At 36.7% G+C, this 27,704-nt stretch overlaps 1 protein-coding gene across 1 annotated transcript in view; it reads left to right on the forward strand.

Annotated features, from left to right (window-relative positions):
* LOC132543370 (uncharacterized) overlaps positions 1-27,704 on the forward strand; it is an 81,474-nt gene that overhangs the window by 21,822 nt on the left and 31,948 nt on the right. Inside the window, exons 17-34 of the mRNA XM_060206862.1 lie at positions 304-337; positions 440-602; positions 1,317-1,470; positions 2,413-2,556; positions 3,202-3,283; positions 4,160-4,243; positions 7,233-7,343; positions 8,703-8,863; positions 10,090-10,170; positions 10,953-11,111; positions 11,571-12,290; positions 13,645-13,783; positions 19,634-19,820; positions 20,481-20,548; positions 21,725-21,825; positions 23,019-23,165; positions 25,394-25,483; positions 26,887-26,993. Of these exons, the coding sequence (XP_060062845.1) occupies positions 304-337; positions 440-602; positions 1,317-1,470; positions 2,413-2,556; positions 3,202-3,283; positions 4,160-4,243; positions 7,233-7,343; positions 8,703-8,863; positions 10,090-10,170; positions 10,953-11,111; positions 11,571-12,290; positions 13,645-13,783; positions 19,634-19,820; positions 20,481-20,548; positions 21,725-21,825; positions 23,019-23,165; positions 25,394-25,483; positions 26,887-26,993 (2,732 nt within the window). The remainder of the gene's footprint in view (positions 1-303; positions 338-439; positions 603-1,316; positions 1,471-2,412; positions 2,557-3,201; positions 3,284-4,159; positions 4,244-7,232; positions 7,344-8,702; positions 8,864-10,089; positions 10,171-10,952; positions 11,112-11,570; positions 12,291-13,644; positions 13,784-19,633; positions 19,821-20,480; positions 20,549-21,724; positions 21,826-23,018; positions 23,166-25,393; positions 25,484-26,886; positions 26,994-27,704) is intronic.

The raw sequence follows: 27,704 nt of genomic DNA on the forward strand, positions 1-27,704 counted from the left end.
TCAGACGTTGTCTTTGAATCACCTTGTACCCATGGGTCATCATCTGTCCATTGTATACCTATCATCCGTCCCAAAACAATCCTTATCATTTTTAGAGGTAAGACTTTTCCCAATCTCTGTTACAGCACATATTAAATGACAAATTACCATTGTTCTTATAATAAATGCATTTAGGTTTGAAATCTAGTTAACACTGAAGATACATTTAATTGATATTTGTTGATAATCACTGGCTTTAACTGTAGATCTATTTAAACAGTCATCATTTCTAGTTCTCTATCTCTATTGTCTTTGTACCTCTAGCAAGCCCATGTCACTGTTCAGCCCTCCTTCCATCGCCCTACCAAGGACACAGACTCGGCTAAGAAGGACACAGACTCGTCTAAGAGGGATACAGACTCGTCTAAGAAGGACAAAGACTTAGCTATGAAGGACACAGACTTAGCTAAGAAGGATACAGACTCGGCTAAGAGAGTTGGATGTCTGGTGAAATTCATGGCAGGCCAGGAGTACTTCCTGTATGATTACATACATCCGGAGTACAACAGACAAGTTACTATTGTCCTGAACAAAAAGTGTGACTTAATTATTGACCTTCAACAGTAAGTACTCTTTTCATAATGGTACTAGCATAATCACCCAATACTTTCTTCCTTCATTTTGATCCAGACGTTTTTGTATGTGGTTTTGGTAGGGATATCTGACTTAGGGGCTGAGGGGTAGGCTTTGAAAAGAATGATAACCGTTTGTACCATACTGTGTAGGGATATCTGACTTGGGGGCTGAGGGCCAGGCTTTGAAAAGAATGATGATCCTTCTTTATACCATACTGGGTAGGGATATCTGACTTGGGGGCTGAGGGGCAGGGTTTAAAAAGAATGACAACCCTTCTTTATACCATACGTGGTAGGGATATCTGACTTGGGGGCTGAGGGCCAGGGTTTTACTCATTCTTGAATTTACTTTGGTATAAGTAACTGAAGCAGTTTACCTGTACAATCAGTACAACCTGTATGGCAATAGAATAAAGACAGATATGTTTGTAATTTTTTACTGTATGTGGAAATCAGGGTTTTTTTACACTAAAAATATCTTATGTTTTGGCTGGTGGTAAATTTATCCTATAAGCATAATTATACAATGGAGCTTTAGCTTACAACTCAAGCCACCATTTTATTATTGCCTTATTGACAAAAGGGTGAAAACGTGAATAGATATTACATTAAACTGTGATGAATATTTCTCTGTATACAATAAATGTATTATTCTCACTTATTTATACTCCAGAAATAAAATGTATATCTTAATTTGAGCAGCTTATCGCCGAAAGGCCCAGAATTGACTGTAAAGTACCAGACAAGTACAGGACAGATAACAGTAGACGGGACAGTGGGTGAGGATAATCTGTCTTACAGGAACAGTTCCTGTGAAATGTATGATCAGCTGGATTTTCTCATTGTTTATAATGAGGTAAGTTCTGATTTCTGTACTTGGGTGTTATTGATTACTCTGTTTACTTGTAGAAGAGTGTCCTGGACGTGGTGTTCTATCATGTGACTCCATGACAACATTTTGTAGATCTGTTATTTATAGCAACTGTTAGAGCTGACAGGTTTGATATAAATGTACTGAGCATGCAACACTTGGACTAAACAATTTTTGAATAATTAAAACTCAACTATGAAGTTGGAAAGCTTTTGGCCTATTTTGATAAAGAAGTTATGCTTTTGAAATATTCACTTTATCTAAAATAATTGAACTTTCATTTCTTATTAGCTTTTTTGTTTTGTTTTTCTCCTCTTAACCTTCATGGTTCACTGCTTTCCTACATAAACTGATATTCACAATATTACCTGATATTTCTCAATAAATAAATCACTGGATAAACACGTGTCCCTTAAAGTGTCTGAGACTTCACAACTGGGAACTTAACAATGCGCTGCCTACTAGTCATTAAAAAGTCCCTCAAAAGGGATGGATACACCAGTGCCTTACTCATTTTTCTGCATTTTCTCGTCTGCTGAAAGGCTGAAAGGCCATAATAGTGGACTTAAAACCTGTTCAATAGATAAATAAATAAACCAATTCTGGCTGAATATGTTCTCTACTTTGCATATGAAATTTACATGTGTTGTGGTATATTGATGACACAGATATCTCCACAAAGACTTGCGACAGTAGATATATCGAGATACTCTCATAGAAGGAGTTGGTTCAGTCAGAAAAGCAAGACTGATAGTGTGGTAGATAAAGGTCTTTTTAGCTTACCTGGCTCAAAAGACATGAGCTATATTGAAGAATTACAGTTAAATGAGCCTTCTGTTGTTGCCCAATGTTTTGCAAATATATGGGAGATAGAGATAGTTTGCTGTTACAGACAAATGTGAAATAGCTTCTTATGCTCTTTGACAGATGGACCAGTTCAAAAAGAAACTGCAAATACAGAAGAATGGAGCTTTCATCTTTGAATTTGACCTGCATGCTCTTGGAAGAACAAGTGTTAAAATCACATCCAAGGAGAGTTGCAGTATATTCCTGTATACGCCCTTCCTCATTGTAAGTAGCCTCAGCTAACAGCATAAGTCACGGTTGATCTAGGATTTATGTCATACTGATGTAGTGTTTTTGTTTTCTACCTTGATATATGAAAATCTAGCATCTTATGTGTGTTTTCTAACCCAATACTTTATAATGTCACATTTGCCTGAAGTTTGTAACTTATGATAAAATGTCAATAACCAGATGAATCGTTTCCTAGCTACCTCCACATAGAATGTCTTCTGACCTTTGACCTTGATGATTGCTAACCATAATGGTAACCATACTCGCCCTAACACTTTGTCCCTTCCTTAATCTTTTAAAGGCAATTTTCAATGAAGCACTGTTAAAGTCAAGATCTCTTTCCTATATTAGCCAAATCATTATGTTGAGGATAGTAGTCTTATAGTCATGGAGACAATTAACAAGATGAAGATAAAGAAGTCTGATACCCTTGGAAACAATCAATGAAGTGATGATAGAAGAATTTTCATACTCTCGTGAATGACCAATTGGATGTCGATAGAAATCTTTCTTATACTGTAAGATTTTATCAATGCTGTGAGGAGGTAGATTGTTTTTACTCATACTGACACTAATACAGCATTAAGTATTGACCTGTTGTAATGATCTAGTCATAACACCCATGTTTCTAATTTATAGAAAAAGGAAAAACTTGACACCAAGAATAAGGAAATTTTTCAAGATGGACGTGTCCTCAAATGCTGTGGTTCCTTTCCTACAGGTTTGTTTTCTCCATAAATGTGATTTTTAGCTCACCTGGCTGGAAATGCCAAATGAGTTTGTGCAGTGGTATGTTGTTTATCTGTCCGTCTGTTCGTCCATCTTGTATCAACTTTTCCATCTGAACAACTTCTTCTCAATAACCCATAGAACTAAATGTCATGGTATTTGACTGGTAGATTGCTTGGATGAAGCTCAACAAAGTTTGTGTAAAGAAATGCCCTTGGCCCTTATTAAAGTTCACTGAGGTTGAATTTGTTAAAACATTTAAACATCTTCTTCTGACTGAGCAAAAGGAACAGAAGCATGGTAATTGGCTGATAGGTTCTTAGGAAAAAGTCCAACAAATTTTGTGAAAAGAAATGACCTTGGCTTTCATTCATGATCACAGGGGTGAACTTTCTAAACAAGATTTACAAGGTTTTGTAAGGAAATGACCTTGACCCATATTCAAGTTCACGGGGGTTGAATTTGTTAAAACCTTTAAACAACTTATTTTGATTAACCAAAATGAGAAGAAGCATGGTATTTGGCTGGTAAGTTCTGAGGATGAAATCCGACAAAGTTTGCAAATGAAATGACCTTGACCTATATTCAAGGTCATAAGGATGGAATTTGTAAAAACTTTTAAACAACTTCTTATGACTAAGTCAAAGGCACAAAAGCATGGTAAATGGCTAAGTTCTTAGGAAAAGTTTACGAAAAAGAAAAGGGGTCAAATTTATTGAAACCTTTTAACAACTTCTTCTAACTAACCAAACAGCCCAGAAGTATGATATTCTGATTGAGTGTTTGGAATGAAGCCTGTTAGACTGTTTAAGACTGTTTATGTTTGAGCTATGCTGTATTTATGTCAGACTGTTTGATAATGTTTTAGTGTTGGAGAGAAGAATGTCTGTGATGAATGCTTTGCTGGAGGAACATCTCTTACATAATTCATATGGTGATTTGTTCTTCACAGGTAAGATATAACTTGTCCTCATGAGTCATCCCACAGGTGAAACTTTTTATAATAAGTCTGCTCCTCTCAGGTATCTTTATCCTAGTTAGTCTACAGCTCACATGTATAACGTTTCCTCAATAGTCTACAGCTCACAGGTAAAACTTTTCCTCATTAGTCTACAGCTCACAGGTAAAACTTTTCCTCATTAGTCTACAGCTCACATGTAAAACTTTTCCTCATTAGTCTACAGCTCACAGGTAAAACTGTTCCTCATTAGTCTACAGCTCACAGGTAAAACATTTCCTCATTAGTCTACAGCTCACAGGTAAAACATTTCCTCATTAGTCTACAGCTCACATGTAAAACTGTTCCTCATTAGTCAACAGCTCACAAGTAAAACTGTTCCTCATTAGTCAACAGCTCACAGGTAAAACTTTTCAATGTAAGTCTACAGCTCACAGGTAAAACTTTTCCTCATTAGTCTACAGCTCACAAGTAAAACTGTTCCTCATTAGTCAACAGCTCACAGGTAAAACTTTTCAATGTAAGTCTACAGCTCACAGGTAAAACTTTTCCTCATTAGTCTACAGCACATATGTAAAACTGTTCCTCATTAGTCAACAGCTCACAGGTAAAACTTTTCAATGTAAGTCTATAGCTCACAGGTAAAACTTTTCCTCATTAGTCTACAGCTCACAAGTAAAACTGTTCCTCATTAGTCTACAGCTCACAGGTAAAACGTTTCCTCATTAGTCTACAGCTCACAAGTAAAACTGTTCCTCATTAGTCAACAGCTCACAAGTAAAACTTTTCAATTTAAGTTTACAGCTCACAGGTAAAACTTTTCCATGTTAGTCTACAGCTCACAGGTAAAACTTTTCCTCATTATTCTACAGTTCACAGGTAAAACTTTTCCGTGTTAGTCTACAGCTCACATGTAAAACTTTTCCATGTTAGTCTGCAGCTCACAGGTAAAACTTTTCCATCACAGGTAAAACTTTTCCTCATTAGTCTACAGCTCACATGTAAAACTTTTCCATGTTAGTCTACAGCTCACAGGTAAAACTTTTCCTCATTAGTCTACAGCTCACAGGTAAAACTTTTCCTCATTAGTCTACAGCTCACATGCAAAACTTTTCAATATTAGTCTACAGCTCACATGCAAAACTTTTCAATGTAAGTCTATAGCCCACAGGTAAAACTTTTCCTCATTAGTCTACAGCTCACAAGTAAAACTGTTCCTCATTAGTCTACAGCTCACAGGTAAAACTTTTCCTCATTAGTCTACAGCTCACATGTAAAACTTTTCCTCATTAGTCTACAGCTCACATGTAAAACTTTTCCTCATTAGTCTACAGCTCACATGTAAAACTTTTCCTCATTAGTCTACAGCTCACATGTAAAACTTTTCCTCATTAGTCTACAGCTCACAGGTAAAACTTTTCCTCATTAGTCTACAGCTCACATGCAAAACTTTTCAATATTAGTCTATGGCTCACAGGTAAAACTTTTCCTCATTAGTCTACAGCTCACAGGTAAAACTTTTCCATGTTAGTCTACAGCTCACAGGTAAAACTTTTCCATGTTAGTCTACAGCTCACATGTAAAACTTTTCCTCATTAGTCTACAGCTCACATGTAAAACTTTTCCTCATTAGTCTACAGCTCACATGTAAACTTTTCCTCATTAGTCTACAGCTCACATGTAAAACGTTTCCTCATTAGTCTACAGCTCACATGTAAAACTTTTCCATGTTAGTCTACAGCTCACATGTAAAACTTTTCCATGTTAGTCTACAGCTCACAGGTAAAACTTTTCCATGTTAGTCTACAGCTCACAGGTAAAACTTTTCCTCATTAGTCTACAGCTCACATGTAATACGTTTCCTCATTAGTCTACAGCTCACAGGCAAAACTTTTCCTCATTAGTCTACAGCACACATGTAAAACTGTTCCTCATTAGTCAACAGCTCACAGGTAAAACTTTTCCTCATTAGTCTACAGCTCACAGGTAAAACTTTTCCTCATTAGTCTACAGCTCACATGTAAAACTTTTCCTCATTAGTCTACAGCTCACATGTAAAACTTTTCCTCATTAGTCTACAGCTCACAGGTTAGTCTACAGCTCACAGGTAAAACTCACAGGTAAAACTTTTCCTTAGTCTTCACTCATTAGTCTACAGCTCACAGGTAAAACTGTTCCTCATTAGTCTACAGCTCACAGGTAAAACATTTCCTCATTAGTCTACAGCTCACAGGTAAAACTTTTCCTCATTAGTCTACAGCTCACATGTAAAACTGTTCCTCATTAGTCAACAGCTCACAGGTAAAACTTTTCCATGTTAGTCTACAGCTCACAGGTAAAACTTTTAACAGCTCATTACTGTTCCTCATTAGTACAGCTCACAGGTAAAACTGTTAAACTTTTCCTCATTAGTCTACAGCTCACAGATAAAACTTTTCCTCATTAGTCTACAGCTGACGGGTAAAACTTTTCCATGTTAGTCTACAGCTCACAGGTAAAACTTTTCCTCATTATTCTACAGCTCACATGTAAAACTGTTCCTCATTAGTCAACAGCTCACAGGTAAAACTTTTCAATGTAAGTCTACAGCTCACAGGTAAAACTTTTGTCATGTAGTCTACAGCAGTACTCTACAGCTCACATGTAAAACTCACAGGTAAAACTTTTTTCAGTCTACTGTTAGTCTACAGCTCACAGGTAAAACTTTTCAATGTTAGTCTACAGCTCACAGGTAAAACTTTTCCTCATTAGTCTACAGCTCACAGGTAAAACTTTTCAGTGTTAGTCTACAGCTCACAGGTAAAACTTTTCAGTGTTAGTCTACAGCTCACATGTAAAACGTTTCCTTATTATCTACACTTTACAGATACTACTTATCCTTGTTAGTCTACATTTCACATGTATAATGTTGTTCTTGTTGTTCAGTGTATGCTACCTTGAATTAAAAAAACACTCTATAAACAAAATTCCAATTTTTTAACAGGAACAGCAGGTGTGATGTTACCCCAACAGCTGACATTGGATGAGGTTGTGTGCCCCTCTCCAAAGTTGTTAAGGATGACTTTCCTCTTCCATCCTCTTTGTGTAGCCAATGGTGTGTATCAACATGAAGCCTTGTTTTCTTTATTAATTACTAGGTTTTACTTGAAGTTTTTAATTTATAAACTTCAATAATTATAAGCATGATAATGTAAACATTTATTGATTTGAGAAACACAAAGGTTATCTTTGTAATTTTTAGGTATCAAGATTTTAACAGGTTGTATTTTGGTATGTTGTTGACTATCGGTCATCCTGAACAATTCCTTGTCATCTCTTGTTCCGTATTGTTTTAATGATGTAACGACTAAAATATATCTCTAATGAAGTAATGTCTGAAACATTTGACCCCCTGGTAAAGGTCACCAATGCTAAAGATAGAAGTTGAATTGTCTTTGCAATATTATAGATATTGATGAAATGTTGTAATGTAGGTAAAAAATTAGGTATGTACATAGTGACATTACTTATATGTAAAATATTGTGAAACTGAGGCTTTTTGTTCAGAGTTAGATAAAAGAAACTACATGACCAAATGTCAAGGTCAAAGACGTGCAGTTTTGTTTTTCTTCTGTGGTAGATATTCTGTGCTGACATTTTAAAGTCATGTACCTGGAAAGTAACACGGTATGTTATGGAAGTCAATGGCTATAAATTAGGTACCTGGAAAGTTTTAAAAGTAACACGGTATGTTATGGAAGTCAATGGCTATAAATTAGGTACCTGGAAAGTTTTAAAAGTAACACGGTATGTTATGGAAGTCAATGGCTATAAATTAGGTACCTGGAGAGTTTTAAAAGTAACACGGTATGTTATGGAAGTCAATGGCTATAAATTAGGTACCCGGAGAGTTTTAAAAGTAACACAGTATGTTATGGAAGTCAATGGCTATAAATTAGGTACCTGGAGAGTTTTAAAAGTAACACAGTATGTTATGGAAGTCAATGGCTATAAATTTGGTACCTGGAAAGTTTTAAAAGTAACACAGTATGTTATGGAAGTCAATGGCTATAAATTAGGTACCTGGAGAGTTTTAAAAGTAACACGGTATGTTATGGAAGTCAATGGCTATAAATTAGGTACCTGGAGAGTTTTAAAAGTAACACGGTATGTTATGGAAGTCAATGGCTATAAATTAGGTACCCGGAGAGTTTTAAAAGTAACACGGTATGTTATGGAAGTCAATGGCTATAAATTAGGTACATGGAAAGTTTTAAAAGTAACACAGTATATTATGGAATTCAATGGCTATAAATTAGGTGTGTTTCTCAATTTAAAAAAACTTCATGATATAGTACCCAAATAGAGCATTTAACATAAGGATGGATGTGTAATAATCTTACAATAAATTGGCTTCTATTATTTTGTCAGTTTTGACAATGTTTATAGATTCTCATATTCTACTATTACTTAGTGCACAATGGCTTGGAGTTAGGACAATCCAGCAACAACTGGCGTCATAAAACGTTCCTCATGCATCTAGTCAATGCTGAAGGCTTCCCACTGGTCATCTCTGACGAAACCATGCAACGTCTTATCTGGGCCTGGCAGTGCCTTCTGATACACTGCCCACTGGTATGTACTCAAAGTCTGATGACATCATATACAACTGTGTAGATACACTGCCTACTGATGTGTACTCAAAGTCTGATGACATCATATACAACTGTGTAGATACACTGCCTACTGGTGTGTACTCAAAGTCTGATGACATCATATACAACTGTGTAGATACACTGCCTACTGGTGTGTACTCAAAGTCTGATGACATCATCTACAACTGTGTAGATACACTGCCTACTGGTGTGTACTCAGACTATGATGTCATCATCTACAACTGTGTAGATACACTGCCTACTAATGTGTACTCAGACTATGATGACATCATCTACGACTGTGTAGATACCCGTATACAGGTGACATCATCAAAATTATACTTGAGTTTCCTATTTTGCTTCAGTAAAACTAGGAACCTTTTTTCTGTATTTTCTGATTACTTTATAAATCATTCAGTGATACAATACTATTCATCTGTCTGATGATACTGTAAATATTCGTGTATAGTGCGCAGGTACTTTTTAAATCATTCAGTGATACAATACTATTCATCTGTCTGATGATACCGTAAATATTCGCGTATAGTGCGCAGGTACTTTATAAATCATTCAGTGATACAATACTATTCATCTGTCTGATGATACCGTAAATATTTGCGTATAGTGCGCACTCGCGTATAGTGCGCAGGTACTTTTTAAATCATTCAGTGATACAATACTATTCATCTGTCTGATGATACCGTAAATATTCGCGTATAGTGCGCAGGTACTTTATAAATCATTCAGTGATACAATACTATTCATCTGTCTGATGATACCGTAAATATTCGCGTATAGTGCGCACTCGCGTATAGTGCGCAGGTACTTTTTAAATCATTCAGTGATACAATACTATTCATCTGTCTGATGATACCGTAAATATTCGCGTATAGTGCGCACTCGCGTATAGTGCGCAGGTACTTTTTAAATCATTCAGTAATACAATACTATTCATCTGTCTGATGATACCGTAAATATTCGCGTATAGTGCACAGGTACTTTTTAAATCATTCAGTGATACAATACTATTCATCTATCTGATGATACTTCAGTACTTGTTGTACCTACTTCACTAGAAAGATGGAATCACTAATTCAATATATTTGATGTATTTACTTTTGAAAAATGTGATAATTTATCATCAATTTTGTTTGGTATTAATTAATGATGATTATATCGAGTATAAATTGACATTGTTTTTGTCAGTTGGACTTACCACCAGTTTATGACAAGCTGTTTCCCCACCTGCCATCTTCAGCTGGAGTTAACGACCACAAGACTCACCTAGTTAGTATTCTTTATCTAAATATTCAAAGATTTAATTGTTATATATAGGCAGTCCAGTGCTTATCATGGCTATATTTGGACTGAAAACAATGCAGTAAAGATAAAGATTGTATACAATCACTGGGAGGTAATCAAAATAGATTTAACATGTCTGCCTGCAGGTGTTTTCTGCATGATAACATAGCCATGATGGTATGGAGATTGTTGGATTATAATGTTTAATATTACTGCTGCTTAATAGATTAAGGTACCTTATCAATTTTCTGTCTTCTCCCACTGGTATTACTGATGTCCCTGTGTTTTTTTCAAATGAAAGAGTATATTTGTGCTTACTGCCTTTGACACTAGGACCTTTATTTTATGTCACTGTTTACAATTGTTGGAACATATTGAGTTAATCATTACAACTTGTAGTTGTTGTTGATGGGAATGTGTGTGATAAAATAATCAATCACCTCTGTGTGTTGTAGACAGAGTAATTTGAATTCTTCTGAAGTTTAACTATTGGCAAAGCCATATGATACAATAATGGGGTTTCTATGTCTATTATCACATTCAAGTATAAACAGTGTTATTGAGGCGTGTGTATTAATTGGGTGATCTCCTAGATACCAAGATAATATTGTAAATCTCAGTATACTCATGGAAGACCTTGATCAGTGTTTCCAATATTAATTATCAATTAAATTAATAATGCAGACCTGTAACCTTCAAACAATATACCTAACACTTGCTTTAACTTAGAAGGATACATTGTATGTCAATGTTATTTTGTAATCCAGATTGGACAAGGTGTACAGGAACTGCTAGTGCTATATGCGATGAAGCAGCTGTCATCTTTTGGAGAAAGCTTTGGCAGAGATAGCATCTTAAGCATTACAATGAGTAAAACTAAAGCTAAAGATGGACATGCTCGACCTTACCTGAGCCCTGGTGCTGTGGTAGGCTTGAAACAATACATGGGAAAAACACTATCTTGTCTCTCAGCAATTCACCTCTCTATCTTAAATGTTATATAGAAAAAATGTTTTGAGAGAATTAATGTAAGCTTGGTAAACAAAACCATTATACTTTTTTTTTTTTAAAAACATTTGTGTTGCAACAAGAGGTTTTGTCTCTGTTGCAACCATGCCATGCTTATATTGATAACATATAGTGCCTATCATAAGATGCTCCGAGAGGTGGGAAGGACAGATCTGATTGAATCATCTTTTTCTATTCTATTATTGCAATATCTTGAGTGAATTTAATTGAAATAAGAAAAAAACGAAATATATATATGAATAAATAAAAGAATGAAATTTGTTCCACAGATATTATTTGCTTTTCCCTAAATTTTGTTTCTGCTGATTTTTTGATTGGTTTGATGAGAGGAATGATTATCATGTGTTTTGTTTCAGCAACTTCGGAGCCTAATAAAAGACAACTTGACAAGATTTGGTCTTGCTACTACGATGCGGAAGAAGAAACAGAATTATGTGTGCGAGTGTCATGCTGCCTGTCGGTCACCTGTGGGTACAAACAACAGCCTCACAGAAATACCAAAACTGGTTTTTAGTGGTAATCCAAATCTGGTAACATGTCTTAAACTTCAGGGGAACCGTCTCACTAATATTCCTGCTGACACCTTCGTAAACCTCCCTCATCTCTTAAAGCTGGACCTGAGCGAAAATTACATTGATGTTCTCCCAGAGTCTATAGGATTGTGTAAGGATCTGCTCTTCCTGAATGTGGAGGCAAACAACCTGATGGACCTCCCAGCCAGCCTGGTCCATTGTACCAATATCTACCAAGTACATATTAGCAACAACAGAATGCAGGTTCTGCCACCTGTGCTGGTACAGATGAAGGGGATACGACGTCTGCTTGCCTGCAACTTGATGCTAACAGATCTTCCCGAGAACATAGGGGACATGGCTAACTTGTCATTTTTATTGTTGAAAGGAAACTGCCTCACAAATCTCCCAAAGAGTTTTACTAATCTGCAGCAGCTGAAATCCTTGTCAGTGACAGGGGTGAGGTGGATACAGAACAAAGCCAAGTATTTCCTCTCCAAGTCACACTTTGCCCGATTTCTGAGGGAAAAAGGCATTGATAGATGGATGAATGCTCAGTCAGAGGTACTGCAAGAAAATTTTTTTGTTGGTTTTGTCCGAGATTATAATAGACTTCTTTTTTCTCTCAGAGCAAACAACATTCTTTGTTTTCCAGTAATTGTATGAAGAAGACAATACCAGTTTAATTTACCATCATAATGGTTAATCTGAGATTTAATCTACCAGTGTTGAGCGATCCACTAGAGGCATATCACAGAGGAACTGTGTTACTTTAGTAAAAATGGGCTTAGAGGTAAAGTTAATGTGTTTACGGGTTAATCTGTTCTGTGATATTACAGTGTTATGTTGTGGTTTCATGTCATGTGATATTGGAGTTCAATGGTGTTATGGTATGTTCTGTGATATGGTGGTATTGTGATATGTTCTGTGATATGGTGGTATTGTGATATGTTCTGTGATATGGTGGTATTGTGATATGTTCTGTGATGTTGTGGTGTTGTGATATGTTCTGTGATGTTGTGGTGTTGTGATATGTTCTGTGATGTTGTGGTGTTGTGATCTGTTCTGTGATGTTGTGGTGTTGTGATATGTTCTGTGATATGGTGGTATTGTGATATGTTCTGTGATATGGTGGTATTGTGATATGTTCTGTGATGTTGTGGTGTTGTGATATGTTCTGTGATATTAAGGTGTTGTGGTGTTGTGCTATATCCTGTGATATTAAGGTGTCATGGTGTTGTTCTATATTATGTGATATTAAGGTGTTGTGGTGTTGTGCTGTATCCTGTGATATTAAGGTGTCATGGTGTTGTGCTATATCCTGTGATATTAAGGTGTCATGGTGTTGTTCTATATTATGTGATATTAAGGTGTCATGGTGTTGTGCTATATCCTGTGATATTAAGGTGTCATGGTGTTGTTCTATATTATGTGATATTAAGGTGTTGTGGTGTTGTGCTGTATCCTGTGATATTAAGGTGTCATGGTGTTGTGCTATATCCTGTGATATTAAGGTGTTATGGTGTTGTTCTATATTATGTGATATTAAGGTGTCATGGTGTTGTGCTATATCCTGTGATATTAAGGTGTCATGGTGTTGTGTTGTGTTGTGGTGTTGTGCTGTATCCTGTGATATTAAGGTGTCATGGTGTTGTGCTATATCCTGTGATATTAAGGTGTTATGGTGTTGTTCTATATTATGTGATATTAAGGTGTCATGGTGTTGTGCTATATCCTGTGATATTAAGGTGTCATGGTGTTGTTCTATATTATGTGATATTAAGGTGTTGTGGTGTTGTGCTATATCCTGTGATATTAAGGTGTCATGGTGTTGTTCTATATTCTGTGATGTTATGTTGTTTTCGTGTTGGGGTATATTATGGTATATTAACGTGTTAGATGTTGTGCTATGTTTCAGAAGCTTACAGAGGATCAGCTGTACCAATTGTTTGATCTAGACGGCAGTGGAACACTTGACACTTCTGAAATTGCCAAGTTTAATGCTTTCTTGTTCAAGCTGTTCCCCAGATTAGGTTTTACTGGAGAACTGCCTCCTGGTAAGTGCTATTTAACCTCATAAGGCTTTCTTGTTCAAGCTGTTCCCCAGATTAGGTTTTACTGGAGAACTGCCTCCTGGTAAGTGTTATTTAACCTCATAAGGCTTTCTTGTTCAAGCTGTTCCCCAGATTAGGTTTTACTGGAGAACTGCCTCCTGGTAAGTGCTATTTAACCTCATAAGGCTTTCTTGTTCAAGCTGTTCCCCAGATTAGGTTTTACTGGAGAACTGCCACCTGGTAAGTGTTATTTAACCTCATAAGGCTTTCTTGTTCAAGCTGTTCCCCAGATTAGGTTTTACTGGAGAACTGCCACCTGGTAAGTGTTATTTAACCTCATAAGGCTTTCTTGTTCAAGCTGTTCCCCAGATTAGGTTTTACTGGAGAACTGCCACCTGGTAAGTGTTATTTAACCTCATAAGGCTTTCTTGTTCAAGCTGTTCCCCAGATTAGGTTTTACTGGAGAACTGCCACCTGGTAAGTGTTATTTAACCTCATAAGGCTTTCTTGTTCAAGCTGTTCCCCAGATTAGGTTTTACTGGAGAACTGCCACCTGGTAAGTGTTATTTAACCTCATAAGGCTTTCTTGTTCAAGCTGTTCCCCAGATTAGGTTTTACTGGAGAACTGCCACCTGGTAAGTGTTATTTAACCTCATAAGGCTTTCTTGTTCAAGCTGTTCCCCAGATTAGGTTTTACTGGAGAACTGCCACCTGGTAAGTGTTATTTAACCTCATAAGGCTTTCTTGTTCAAGCTGTTCCCCAGATTAGGTTTTACTGGAGAACTGCCTCCTGGTAAGTGTTATTTAACCTCATAAGGCTTTCTTGTTCAAGCTGTTCCCCAGATTAGGTTTTACTGGAGAACTGCCACCTGGTAAGTGTTATTTAACCTCATAAGGCTTTCTTGTTCAAGCTGTTCCCCAGATTAGGTTTTACTGGAGAACTGCCTCCTGGTAAGTGTTATTTAACCTCATAAGGCTTTCTTGTTCAAGCTGTTCCCCAGATTAGGTTTTACTGGAGAACTGCCTCTGGTAAGTGTTATTTAACCTCATAAGGCTTTCTTGTTCAAGCTGTTCCCCAGATTAGGTTTTACTGGAGAACTGCCTCCTGGTAAGTGTTATTTAACCTCATAAGGCTTTCTTGTTCAAGCTGTTCCCCAGATTAGGTTGTACTGGAGAACTGCCTCTGGTAAGTGTTATTTAACCTCATAAGGCTTTCTTGTTCAAGCTGTTCCCCAGATTAGGTTTTACTGGAGAACTGCCTCCTGGTAAGTGCTATTTAACCTCATAAGGCTTTAAACAATATTTCCTCAATAACCAAAAGTCCTGAAATCATGATGTTTAACCAGCAACATTCAATATACAGATATCATGCTATGGAAATTGTCCAAATGAATTGCCTTTAGTCAGAGATGTGAAATGGTTTAGAATTGATACATGGTTATGGTTAAATTGTTATCAATGAACAAGAAGCTGAGGGCCTTGCTACTGTGCTACAAGAAGAAGCATGCTAATTTCAAGTTCACAGGTAAAATACATCAGAACAACTGCCTGAGAATGCTATTAAAGCCTGTTGTATAGATTCTACCTAGCAGGTAATAGGATGAAGAGCTATATTTGTTTGCTAAGTATATCAGCTTATGTAAAACCGGTGCCATCTTTAGGTACATATGCCGTCCAAAGCAATATGGTTTAAGTGTCTTGCCCACTACAACAATAGCACATTACATGATCATCAGATAAAGTGCCTTGGATGTTTACATGAGGTTACTGCTGCGTAAACTGAACCAGCTACTCAATTAACAGATATTGAATTTGGTTTTTAATTACTTATTTAATAGTCACTTTAGTCAAATACGCATAATAATAATTAATAAGTTCTACAAAAATTCCAAAGATAATAAAATCTCATTGAATTTCATATTGTTGGTGTGAAACTAAGGTGCAAAAATGATCACAACATCCCCATTATGTTGTAGATGATAACATCCCTGTTATGTGTTGTAGATGATAACATCCCTGTTATCTGTTGTAGATGATAACACCCCTGTTATGTGTTGTAGATGATAACATCCCTGTTTTGTGTTGTAGATGATAACATCCCTGTTATGTGTTGTAGGTGATAACACCCCTGTTATCTGTTGTAGATGATAACATCCCTGTTTTGTGTTGTAGATGATAACATCCTGTTATTGTTGTAGATGATAACACCCCTTATGTGTTGTAGATGATAACATCCCTGTTTATGTTGTAGATGATAACATCCCTGTTATGTGTTGTAGATGATAACATCCCTGTTATCTGTTGTAGATGATAACATCCCTGTTTTGTGTTGTAGATGATAACATCCCTGTTATCTGTTGTAGATGATAACATCCCTGTTATGTGTTGTAGATGATAACATCCCTTTTATATGTTGTTGTAGATGATAACATCCCTGATAATGATAACATCCCTGTTATGTGTTGTAGATGATAACATCCCTGTTATTGTGTTGTAGATGATAACATCCCTGTTATGTGTTGTAGATGATAACATCCCTGTTATGTGTTGTAGATGATAACATCCCTGTTATGTGTTGTAGATGATAACATCCCTGTTATCGGGTGTAGATGATAACATCCCTGTTTTGTGTTGTAGATGATAACATCCCTGTTATCTGTTGTAGCTGATACCACAACTGTACTGTGTTGTAGATGATAACATCCCTTTTATATGTTGTAGATGATAACATTATTGTTTTGTGTTGTAGATGATAACATCCCTGTTATGTGTTGTAGATGATAACATCCCTGTTATCTGTTGTAGATGATAACATCCCTGTTATGTGATGTAGATGATAACATCCCTTTTATATGTTGTAGATGATAACATTATTGTTTTGTGTTGTAGTGATAACATCCCTGTTATCTGTTGTAGATGATAACATCCCTGTTATGTGATGTAGATGATAACATCCCTTTTATATGTTGTAGATGATAACATTATTGTTTTGTGTTGTAGATGATAACATCCCTGTTATCTGTTGTAGATGATAACATCCCTGTTATGTGATGTAGATGATAACATCCCTTTTATATGTTGTAGATGATAACATTATTGTTTTGTGTTGTAGATGATAACATCCCTGTTATCTGTTGTAGATGATAACATCCCTGTTATGTGATGTAGATGATAACATCCCTTTTATATGTTGTAGATGATAACATTATTGTTTTGTGTTGTAGATGATAACATTATTGTTATGTGTTGTAGATGATCCCTGTTATCTGTTGTAGATGATAACATCCCTGTTATGTGATGTAGATGATAACATCCCTTTTATATGTTGTAGATGATAATATTATTGTTTTGTGTTGTAGATGATAACATCCCTGTTTTGTGATGTAGATGATAACATCCCTTTTATATGTTGTAGATGATAACATTATTGTTTTGTGTTGTAGATGATAACATCCTTGTTATGTGTTGTAGGTGATAACACCCCTGTTATCTGTTGTAGATGATAACATCCCTGTTTTGTGTTGTAGATGATAACATCCCTGTTATGTGTTGTAGGTGATAACACCCCTGTTATATGTTGTAGGTGATAACATCCCTGTTATATGTTGTAGATGATAACATCCCTGTTTTGTGTTGTAGATGATAACATCCCTGTTATGTGTTGTAGATGATAACATCCCTGTTATGTGATGTAGATGATAACATCCCTGTTATGTGTTGTAGATGATAACATCCCTGTTATATGTTGTAGATGATAACATCCCTGTTTTGTGTTGTAGATGATAACATCCCTGTTATGTGTTGTAGATGATAACATCCCTGTTATCTGTTGTAGATGATAACATCCCTGTTATGTGATGTAGATGATAACATCCCTGTTTTGTGTTGTAGATGATAACATCCTTGTTATGTGTTGTAGGTGATAACACCCCTGTTATCTGTTGTAGATGATAACATCCCTGTTATGTGATGTAGATGATAACATCCCTGTTATATGTTGTAGATGAGATGTTGTGGATGATAACATCCCTGTTTTGTGTTGTAGATGGTAACATCCCTGTTTTGTGTTGTAGATGATAACATCCCTGTTATGTGATGTAGATGATAACATCCCTGTTATATGTTGTAGATGATAACATTATTGTTTTGTGTTGTAGATGATAACATCCCTGTTATGTGATGTAGATGATAACATCCCTGTTATGTGATGTAGATGATAACATCCCTGTTATGTGATGTAGATGATAACATCCCTTTTATATGTTGTAGATGATAACATTATTGTTTTGTGTTGTAGATGATAACATCCCTGTTATGTGTTGTAGATGATAACATCCCTGTTATGTGATGTAGATGATAACATCCCTGTTATATGTTGTGTTGTAGATGATAACATTGTTTTGTGTTGTAGATGATAACATCCCTGTTTAGATGTGTTGTAGATGATAACATCCCTGTTATCTGTTGTAGATGATAACATCCCTGTTATGTGATGTAGATGATAACATCCCTGTTATATGTTGTAGATGATAACATCCCTGTTATGTGTTGTAGATGATAACATCCCTGTTATCTGTTGTAGATGATAACATCCCTTTTATATGTTGTAGATGATAACATTGTTTTGTGTGTAGATGATAACACCCCTGTTATCTGTTGTAGATGATAACATCCCTGATGTGATGTAGTGATAACATCCCTTTTATATGTTGTAGATTAACACTTGTTTTGTGTTGTAGATGATAACATAACACCCATCTGTTGTAGATGATAACATCCCTGTTATATGTAGATGATAACATCCCTGTTATATGTTGTAGATGATGTTAACATTATTGTTTTGTGTTTTAATGATAACTCTCCCTGTGTTTCCTGAAGAAACACAGTGTAGAAATACCTATGTCCATAGGGGATAACATATTTATGTGATGTAGATCTAACTAGCTTCCCTGAAGAAATATCTTGATCCATTTACTTGTATGGTGTGAAGAAATAATCCATTCATTGAATGGACCTAGCTAACTGTATGGTGTCTTAACTGACTACAGTGAAGAAACATCCCTGTTAGCATCCATTCACTTGTATGGTGTCTCTAACTAGCTGACTCAGTGAAGAAATATCTAGCACCCATTTACTTGTATGGTGTCTCTAACTAGCTGACACAGTGAAGAAATATCTAGTGACACAGTGAAGAAATACACAGTGAAGAAAGCACCCATTTACTTGTATGGTGTCTCTAACTAGGTGACACAGTGAAGAAATATCTAGCACCCATTTACTTGTATGGTGTCTCTAACTAGGTGACACAGTGAAGAAATATCTAGCACCCATTTACTTGTATGGTGTCTCTAACTAGGTGACACAGTGAAGAAATATCTAGCACCCATTTACTTGTGACACATGGTGTTACTTGTAACTAGGTGACACAGTGAAGAAATATCTAGCACCCATTTACTTGCATGGTGTCTCTAACTAGGTGACACAGTGAAGAAATATCTGGTGCTCATTAAATTGTATGGTGTCTCTAACTAGCTGACACAGTGAAGAAATATCTGGTGCTCATTAAATTGTATGGTGTCTCTAACTAGCTGACACAGTGAAGAAATATCTGGTGTTCATTAGATTGTATGGTGTCTCTAACTAGCTGACACAGTGAAGAAATATCTAGTGTCCATTTACTTGTATGGTGTCTCTAACTAGGTGACACAGTGAAGAAATATCTAGCACCCATTTACTTGTATGGTGTCTCTAACTAGGTGACACAGTGAAGAAATATCTAGCATCTATTCATTTGTCTGCTGTCCTCTGACTAGATGGCATATTTTCAGTTATATTATTCCCTTAATCTTTAAGTTTATATTTATGTACTTGAAGGATTGGCCTTGGAAGAATGTCCATTGCTGAAAACACCTCCCAAAGAGATCCGAGACAGAGGCTTCAAGGCCACCTTAGCTTATCTGAAACGGTTACAGACAGGCTCGGTGGACTGTAAAAGAACAAAGCTTATGTTGGTGGGGTTAGGAGGTGCTGGTAAAACAAGGTAGGGTCTGGTTGCCGATGGAAGTTTTGAGAAATGTATTCATTGAAAGGAGTTTGAGTAATTATGACTTAAAGAACTCATGCTTAAGTTACTTGATTCACATGTGTCTGCAGCGTAGATGATGTGACTAAATATACCAGTAAAAGCTACTTCTCTAGAAAGTCAGTAGGCATTGTTAGAATATTTAGGTGATTTACCTAAAATCTTATTGTTTCTCATGCTTACAAATAGATTTCAGTAGGAATTAATTTACGGCAGGGTTGATAAGGATCAATTCTACATAGCAATGACAGAGCTGTATGATGAAAGGCAAGAGAAGAAGTGATTTGAACTCTGACCTGTACTAATGTTATACTATCAGAATCCTAACCACTTCCTTGGTGGATTAGAATATCTACTTGATTAACTTGAGTAGTTGACCAGTAAACTGAAGGCTTTCATATTCCTAGTGAAGGTATTGAGAAGGTTATAACCTCTTGTACTTAAGAGAGCAAATAGGCAGACGAGACTAGTAAGAAATGATGTTGAAATTCTACTCCTTCAGTGGGGCTCAGCCACTTATCACCTGTTTTATTGGGATCTTGTCACTTATTTGTACTAGAATTGTGTATTTTATCTCTATGACAGATGCATTTAAAATACATTGTATGGCAATTACAGTTTGATGAGAACATTGATATCAACTGACCAGGAATCACATTTAACTGGAGCAGACGCCATAACAGACGGTAAGTGTGATATTTCATTACTCATCTGTCTATCCCAGTGTCGAATATTGATAATCAGTTAAGACAAGCTATATAATATTCAAAACAAGAATTGTGACTCATCATATATCAGAGAAACAGGCAGGACATTTGGGGTCTGACTTGGTGAACACCGGTAAAGCAAAAAGTTCAATAGATCAGAATGAAAATTCACAGTCCCAGATCAATAGATCAGCACTTACAGATCATTCAACACAGCAAAGTCTCATCATTTACGGTGAAAATACCAAAATAGTGGACATGGAAAACATCCCTTCTAGATACGCAGCAGCAGGCTAGTGCTAAAAAGGGACAAGAGGGGCCACAGACTCTAGCTTGTCTGTGACCAAGTGTTAAACAAAGTGTAGCTGATTTGACTACATTACATTATCAACTTGTGTATTTTCTTTGATCTTCACACTATTTTTTACCTTAGTGTATAAAGGATTTTAGTACAACTGAAAAAGTACTTGTACACCACTTACATTAGTGCTGGTATGCTCTGATCATTTGTTTGATGAAGGTGACCAAGAAGTCATCAAAACATCACACTCTAATCTTCTGCAGGTTGTGTTATTAGGACTACTATTTTATTGCTATAAAATGTTTGCTCTTGCTATCAAGAGCTGCAGAATTGTATTTCATTTAATCTCTGAGCATTACATAATTGAGGTTTGAATATTGAAACCTGAAGGACAGTTTAAGAATCAGGCAATGTTTGTTTGTCAGAGGTAACCTATATCATCTCTAAATCCCCTACCACCATTTAGCTGTTCAGAAATTGATTCTTAATCTATTCAGGAGATTCTCTCCAGAATGTTACAGTTTGGGAATGAAAATAGGAGATTTAACAGAGTTATCTCCCTTCCAATATATGTTATCTTCATTTTTTAAGGGTCTGAAAACTGAAAGCAGTCCTTCAGTAGAGATATATATATGCATTTTCTATGCAAATATTTGGGTACCAGGGCAACAATTTGTTTCAGTTTTAATAATTTCACACATTGACAGAACAATGGATATCATCTGTGAGACAACAACATGGTCTGACTCCTAGTTTTATTTGCTTTCACTGCCTGATATGGTTATTTTGATAGTTATACATACATATACAATAAGTTAGCAAACACTAAGTTTATATCGATTGTTTCTGATCAGGTATCGACATTTGTACATGGGACGTAGATTATGAAGGAGACAAGATATCATACAGTGTGTGGGACTTCGCTGGCCAGACTGTCTACTATAATACTCACCAGGTAATGGAGGTTATAGTCAGGTAAAGGCATTATCTCAAAAGGTGGTAAAGCACTAAGATATTAGATGTCAGGGACTAGTAAGGGGTCCTCTCAAAAGGTAAGTGTAATAAAAGACTCAAGTAGAGGATGTCATGAACAGGGTCTAGATAGGGGAAGTTCTGAAAAAGTAATTATAATACAACACTTAGGTAATGGATGGCAAGGTCATGATAGGAGAATATCACGAAAAAAGATGTTAATGATATAACTTAGCATACACTCTTTTATTACAGTGACCTTCACCTGAGTTTTGCAGTTAGCATAATCAGAAATTTGCCAGATCTATATCTTCATAAATATTTTACTTGATTTCATGTCACTGCTCTCAGGTCAGAGGTCAAGGTCAAGTTTAAAATCTTTTACTTTGATTTATTTTACCAAGACAAATTGATAAAAAAATGTTGATAATTTACCTGAAAAATCATAGGGGAGGGCAATCATAATTTGAAAATGTAGGTATTGTGACCCCAAGAGGCCAAGAGGAGAGGCTTGTTATTGGAAATTAGAAAATTATTCTTTATAATTCTTCCATTCTCACATACCTAGACAACTTTCAACCTTGGGAGTGCAGTCATGATATTGATAACTAAAGGTAGTGGGACACTTAGGTGCCAAGGGCAAAATCAATCAATAAATAAATGAAAAATGAATTTAGGAATTTTTGCTTTAATATTCTCTCACATACCTACACAGATTTCAAACAAAATATGCATGAAACACCATTCTGATTTATATAATGTAAGGTATTTTGACTCCAAGATGTTAAAGAGCAAGGTGTGTGTGGGAAATTAGGAAATTAGGCTTTAGAATAATTCTTCTCCTCTCAAATGCCTCAACAAATATCAGCGTGATTTGATCTTAAACTCCTTTATCAAATGATTTATTTTTCAGGTCAGTCCAAACTCCATTATAGCTACCATGGTAACCATCTTGAAAAACATTTTAAACCTCTTCTTCAGATTTCCTGGTGCCATTGAGTTAAACATTTAATGGATGTGGAGAAAATTAATTGTACTGTTGTTTTTTTTGTTACCTTTCCTGCTGAAATATTCAGAATAGTTTTAATTGTTTTAACTGCTGCTGTTGTGTCATTCATGTCTTTCCTAGTCAGATGACTGTCAAAACTCATGGCTTTCTTGTTTATTATGTTGCAGTTTTTCCTGTCTGATCGTGCAGTCTATCTATTGCTGTGGAACACAAGACTTGGACATGAGCATGCTGGTCTAAAGTTCTGGCTTAACTCTATCTCAGTGCATGCCCCTAAAGCGCCTATCTTTGTAGTGGGCACACACAGTGACCAGGTGAGACTTAGCCACTGACCATGTGAAGCTCACTCCTCTTCCCTTTTGTGTTTTAGAAATGGAAGGAGCAATTATTAAACATGGAAATTTACAGAAATCCAGCCTCACTTCATACAAATAGTTCTTTGCAAGGGGAGATAATCCAAGCTTTTAGTAAAACACATAATATTATATTCCTATGCCAAATGGGAGGTTAATTGAAAAATAACCATTGATTATCTTGATAGGTATATAGAGTCAAATAAATGTATAAATATGAAGATATGATCATAATGACACTATTTTTATGTCTTAGTTCACTATGATTAATTTGATAGTAGATGTCTATGATGTAAGGCCACTGTTTTATGGCTAGATATTGTTACATTCATGTACAGTTGATAGTAGATGTCTATGATGTAAGGCATCGTTACATTCATGTACTGTTGATAGTAGATGTCTATGATGTAAGGCATCGTGACATTCATGTACTGTTGATAGTAGATGTCTATGATGTAAGGCATCGTTACATTCATGTACTGTTGATAGTAGATGTCTATGATGTAAGGCATCGTTACATTCATGTACTGTTGATAGTAGATGTCTATGATGTAAGGTAGATCGTTACATTCATGTACTGTTGATAGTAGATGTCTATGATGTAAGGCATCGTTACATTCATGTACTGGTGATAGTAGATATCTGTGATGTAAGGCATCGTTACATTCATGTACTGTTGATAGTAGATGTCTATGATGTAAGGCATCGTTACATTCATGTACTGGTGATAGTAGATGTCTATGATGTAAGGCATCGTTACATTCATGTACTGGTGATAGTAGATGTCTATGATGTAAGGCATCGTTACATTCATGTACTGTTGATAGTAGATGTCTATGATGTAAGGCATCGTTACATTCATGTACTGTTGATAGTAGATGTCTATGATGTAAGGCATCGTTACATTCATGTACTGTTGATAGTAGATGTCTATGATGTAAGGCATCGTTACATTCATGTACTGTTGATAGTAGATGTCTATGATGTAAGGCATCGTTACATTCATGTACTGTTGATAGTAGATGTCTATGATGTAAGGCATCGTTACATTCATGTACTGGTGATAGTAGATATCTGTGATGTAAGGCATCGTTACATTCATGTACTGTTGATAGTAGATGTCTATGATGTAAGGCATCGTTACATTCATGTACTGTTGATAGTAGATATCTGTGATGTAAGGCATCGTGACATTCATGTACTGTTGATAGTAGATGTCTATGATGTAAGGCATCGTTACATTCATGTACTGGTGATAGTAGATATCTGTGATGTAAGGCATCGTTACATTCATGTACTGGTGATAGTAGATATCTGTGATGTAAGGCATCGTTACATTCATGTACTGTTGATAGTAGATGTCTATGATGTAAGGCATCGTTACATTCATGTACTGGTGATAGTAGATATCTGTGATGTAAGGCATCGTTACATTCATGTACTGTTGATAGTAGATGTCTATGATGTAAGGCATCGTTACATTCATGTACTGGTGATAGTAGATGTCTATGATGTAAGGCATCGTTACATTCATGTACTGGTGATAGTAGATATCTGTGAGCATCGTTACATTCATGTACTGTTGATAGTAGATGTCTATGATGTAAGGCATCGTTACATTCATGTACTGGTGATAGTAGATATCTGTGATGTAAGGCATCGTTACATTCATGTACTGGTGATAGTAGATATCTGTGATGTAAGGCATCGTTACATTCATGTACTGGTGATAGTAGATATCTGTGATGTAAGGCATCGTTACATTCATGTACTGGTGATAGTAGATGTCTATGATGTAAGGCATCGTTACAGTCATGTACTGGTGATAGTAGATATCTGTGATGTAAGGCATCGTTACATTCATGTACTGTTGATAGTAGATGTCTATGATGTAAGGCATCGTTACATTCATGTACTGGTGATAGTAGATGTCTATGATGTAAGGCATCGTTACATTCATGTACTGGTGATAGTAGATATCTATGATGTAAGGCATCGTTACATTCATGTACTGTTGATAGTAGATGTCTATGATGTAAGGCATCGTTACATTCATGTACTGGTGATAGTAGATATCTGTGATGTAAGGCATCGTTACATTCATGTACTGTTGATAGTAGATATCTATGATGTAAGGCCACTGTTTTATGGCTAATTATGGTTACATTTATGTTCTGTTTTGATTGTAGATGACTAAGATGGACTTGCCAGTTGAGGATATGCAACACAAATACCACCAGATTGTTGGCTTTCAATTTGTCAGCTCCAAGACTGGTGATGTGAGTACTCTGTTGATAGAACCTAGGCACTATTATCCTACAGATAGTACAGAGACACTGTGACCCTACAGATAGTACAGAGACACTGTGACACTACAGATAGTACAGAGACACTTTGACCCAACAGATAGTACAGAGACACTGTGACCCTACAGATAGTACAGAAACACTGTGACCCTACAGATAGTACAGAGACACTGTGATCCTACAGATAGTACAGAGACACTGTGATCCTACAGATAGTACAGAGACACTATGATCCTACAGATAGTACAGAGACACTGTAATCCTACAGATAGTACAGAGACACTGTGACCCTACAGATAGTACAGAGACACTGTGACCCTACAGATAGTACAGAAACACTGTGACCTACACATAGTACAGAGACACTTTGACCCTACAGATAGTACAGAGACACTGTAATCCTACAGATAGTACAGAGACACTGTGATCCTACAGATACTACAATGACACCTTGATCCTACAGAAAGTACAGAGACACTTGGACCCATAGATAGTACAGAGACACTTGAACCATACAGATATTACAGAGACACTGTGACACTTCAGATAGTACAGAGACACTGTGATCCTACAGATACTACAATGACACCTTGATCCTACAGATAGTACAGAGACACTGTGACACTACAGGTAGTACAGAGACACTATGACCCTACAGATAGTACAGAGACACTGTGATCCTACAGGTAGTACAGAGACACTATGACCCTACAGATAGTACAGAGACACTGTGACCCTACAGATAGTACAGAGACACTGTGACCTACACATAGTACAGAGACACTTTGACCCAACAGATAGTACAGAGACACTGTGACCCTACAGATAGTACAGAGACACTGTGATCCTACAGGTAGTACAGAGACACTATGACCCTACAGATAGTACAGAGACACTGTGACCCTACAGATAGTACAGAAACACTGTGACCTACACATAGTACAGAGACACTTTGACCCAACAGATAGTACAGAGACACTGTGACCCTACAGATAGTACAGAGACACTGTGACCCTACAGATAGTACAGAGACACTTTGACCCTACAGATAGTACAGAGACACTGTGATCCTACAGATAGTACAGAGACACTATGATCCTACAGATAGTACAGAGACACTATGATCCTACAGATAGTACAGAGACACTGTGACCCTACAGATAGTACAGAGACACTCTGACCCTACAGATAGTACAGAGACACTGTGACCCTATGATAGTACAGAGACACTGTGACCCTATGATAGTACAGAGACACTGTGACCCTACAGATAGTACAGAAACTCTGTGACCCTACAAAAACTTCAGAGACTGTTGAACTCACTTTTGTTTGAATTAATATGTAATTTATAACAATTCTATTACAATGATTTTCAGGGCATCCAAAATCTGAAGGAGAAGTTATTCAGAATAACATTACAACAGGAATACATGGGAGAAAAGATACCTCAGGCTTGGCTCCATTTTGAATCCCTTATATCACAGTAAGTGTACTTCAATTATGAGTAAGCCAGGTAAACGCTTCTGTGTGTGAGCCCATTATATCTAAATCACTTTGTCGGACCCAAATAGGGTCCCTTGTGTGACCTCAGGACATGTATGACTACACCCCTATGTATGAACCCAGTATTTCTACACCACTGTGTGTGACTTCAGTAAGTCTCTGTCTCCTGGTTGTGACCCCAGTATGTTCACACTCTTGTGTAACACCCCAGTCTGTTAACAACCTTGTGTATGAACCCAGTATGTCTACACCCCTGTGGATGACCCCAATATGTTTAAACTCCTGTGTACGACCCCAGTCTGTTTATACCCTTGTGTATGAACCCAGTATGTCTACACCCCTGTGGATGACCCCAATATGTTTAAACTCCGGTGTGTGACCCTAGTCTGTTTACACTCCTGTGTATGACACCAGTATGTCTACACCCCTGTGTATGACCCCAGTATGTGTACACTCCTGTGTATGACCCCAGCATGTCTAAACCCCTTTGTACGACCCCAGAAAGTCTCTCTCCCGTGTGTGTGACCCTAGTCAGTCTGTGTCCCCGGAGTGTGACCCCATTAAGTCTGTGTCCCCTGAGTGTGACCCCAGTAAGTCTCTGTCTGCGGTGCGTGACCCCAGTAAATCTGTGTCCCTGGAGTGTGACCCCAGTAAGTTTCTGTCTACGGTTCGTGACCCTAGTAAGTCTCTG

This window comes from Ylistrum balloti, unplaced genomic scaffold (genome assembly GCF_031769215.1).
Source record: "Ylistrum balloti isolate Yb309-2 unplaced genomic scaffold, AGI_CSIRO_Ybal_v1 Utg369754, whole genome shotgun sequence".
NCBI classification, from domain to species: domain Eukaryota; kingdom Metazoa; phylum Mollusca; class Bivalvia; order Pectinida; family Pectinidae; genus Ylistrum; species Ylistrum balloti.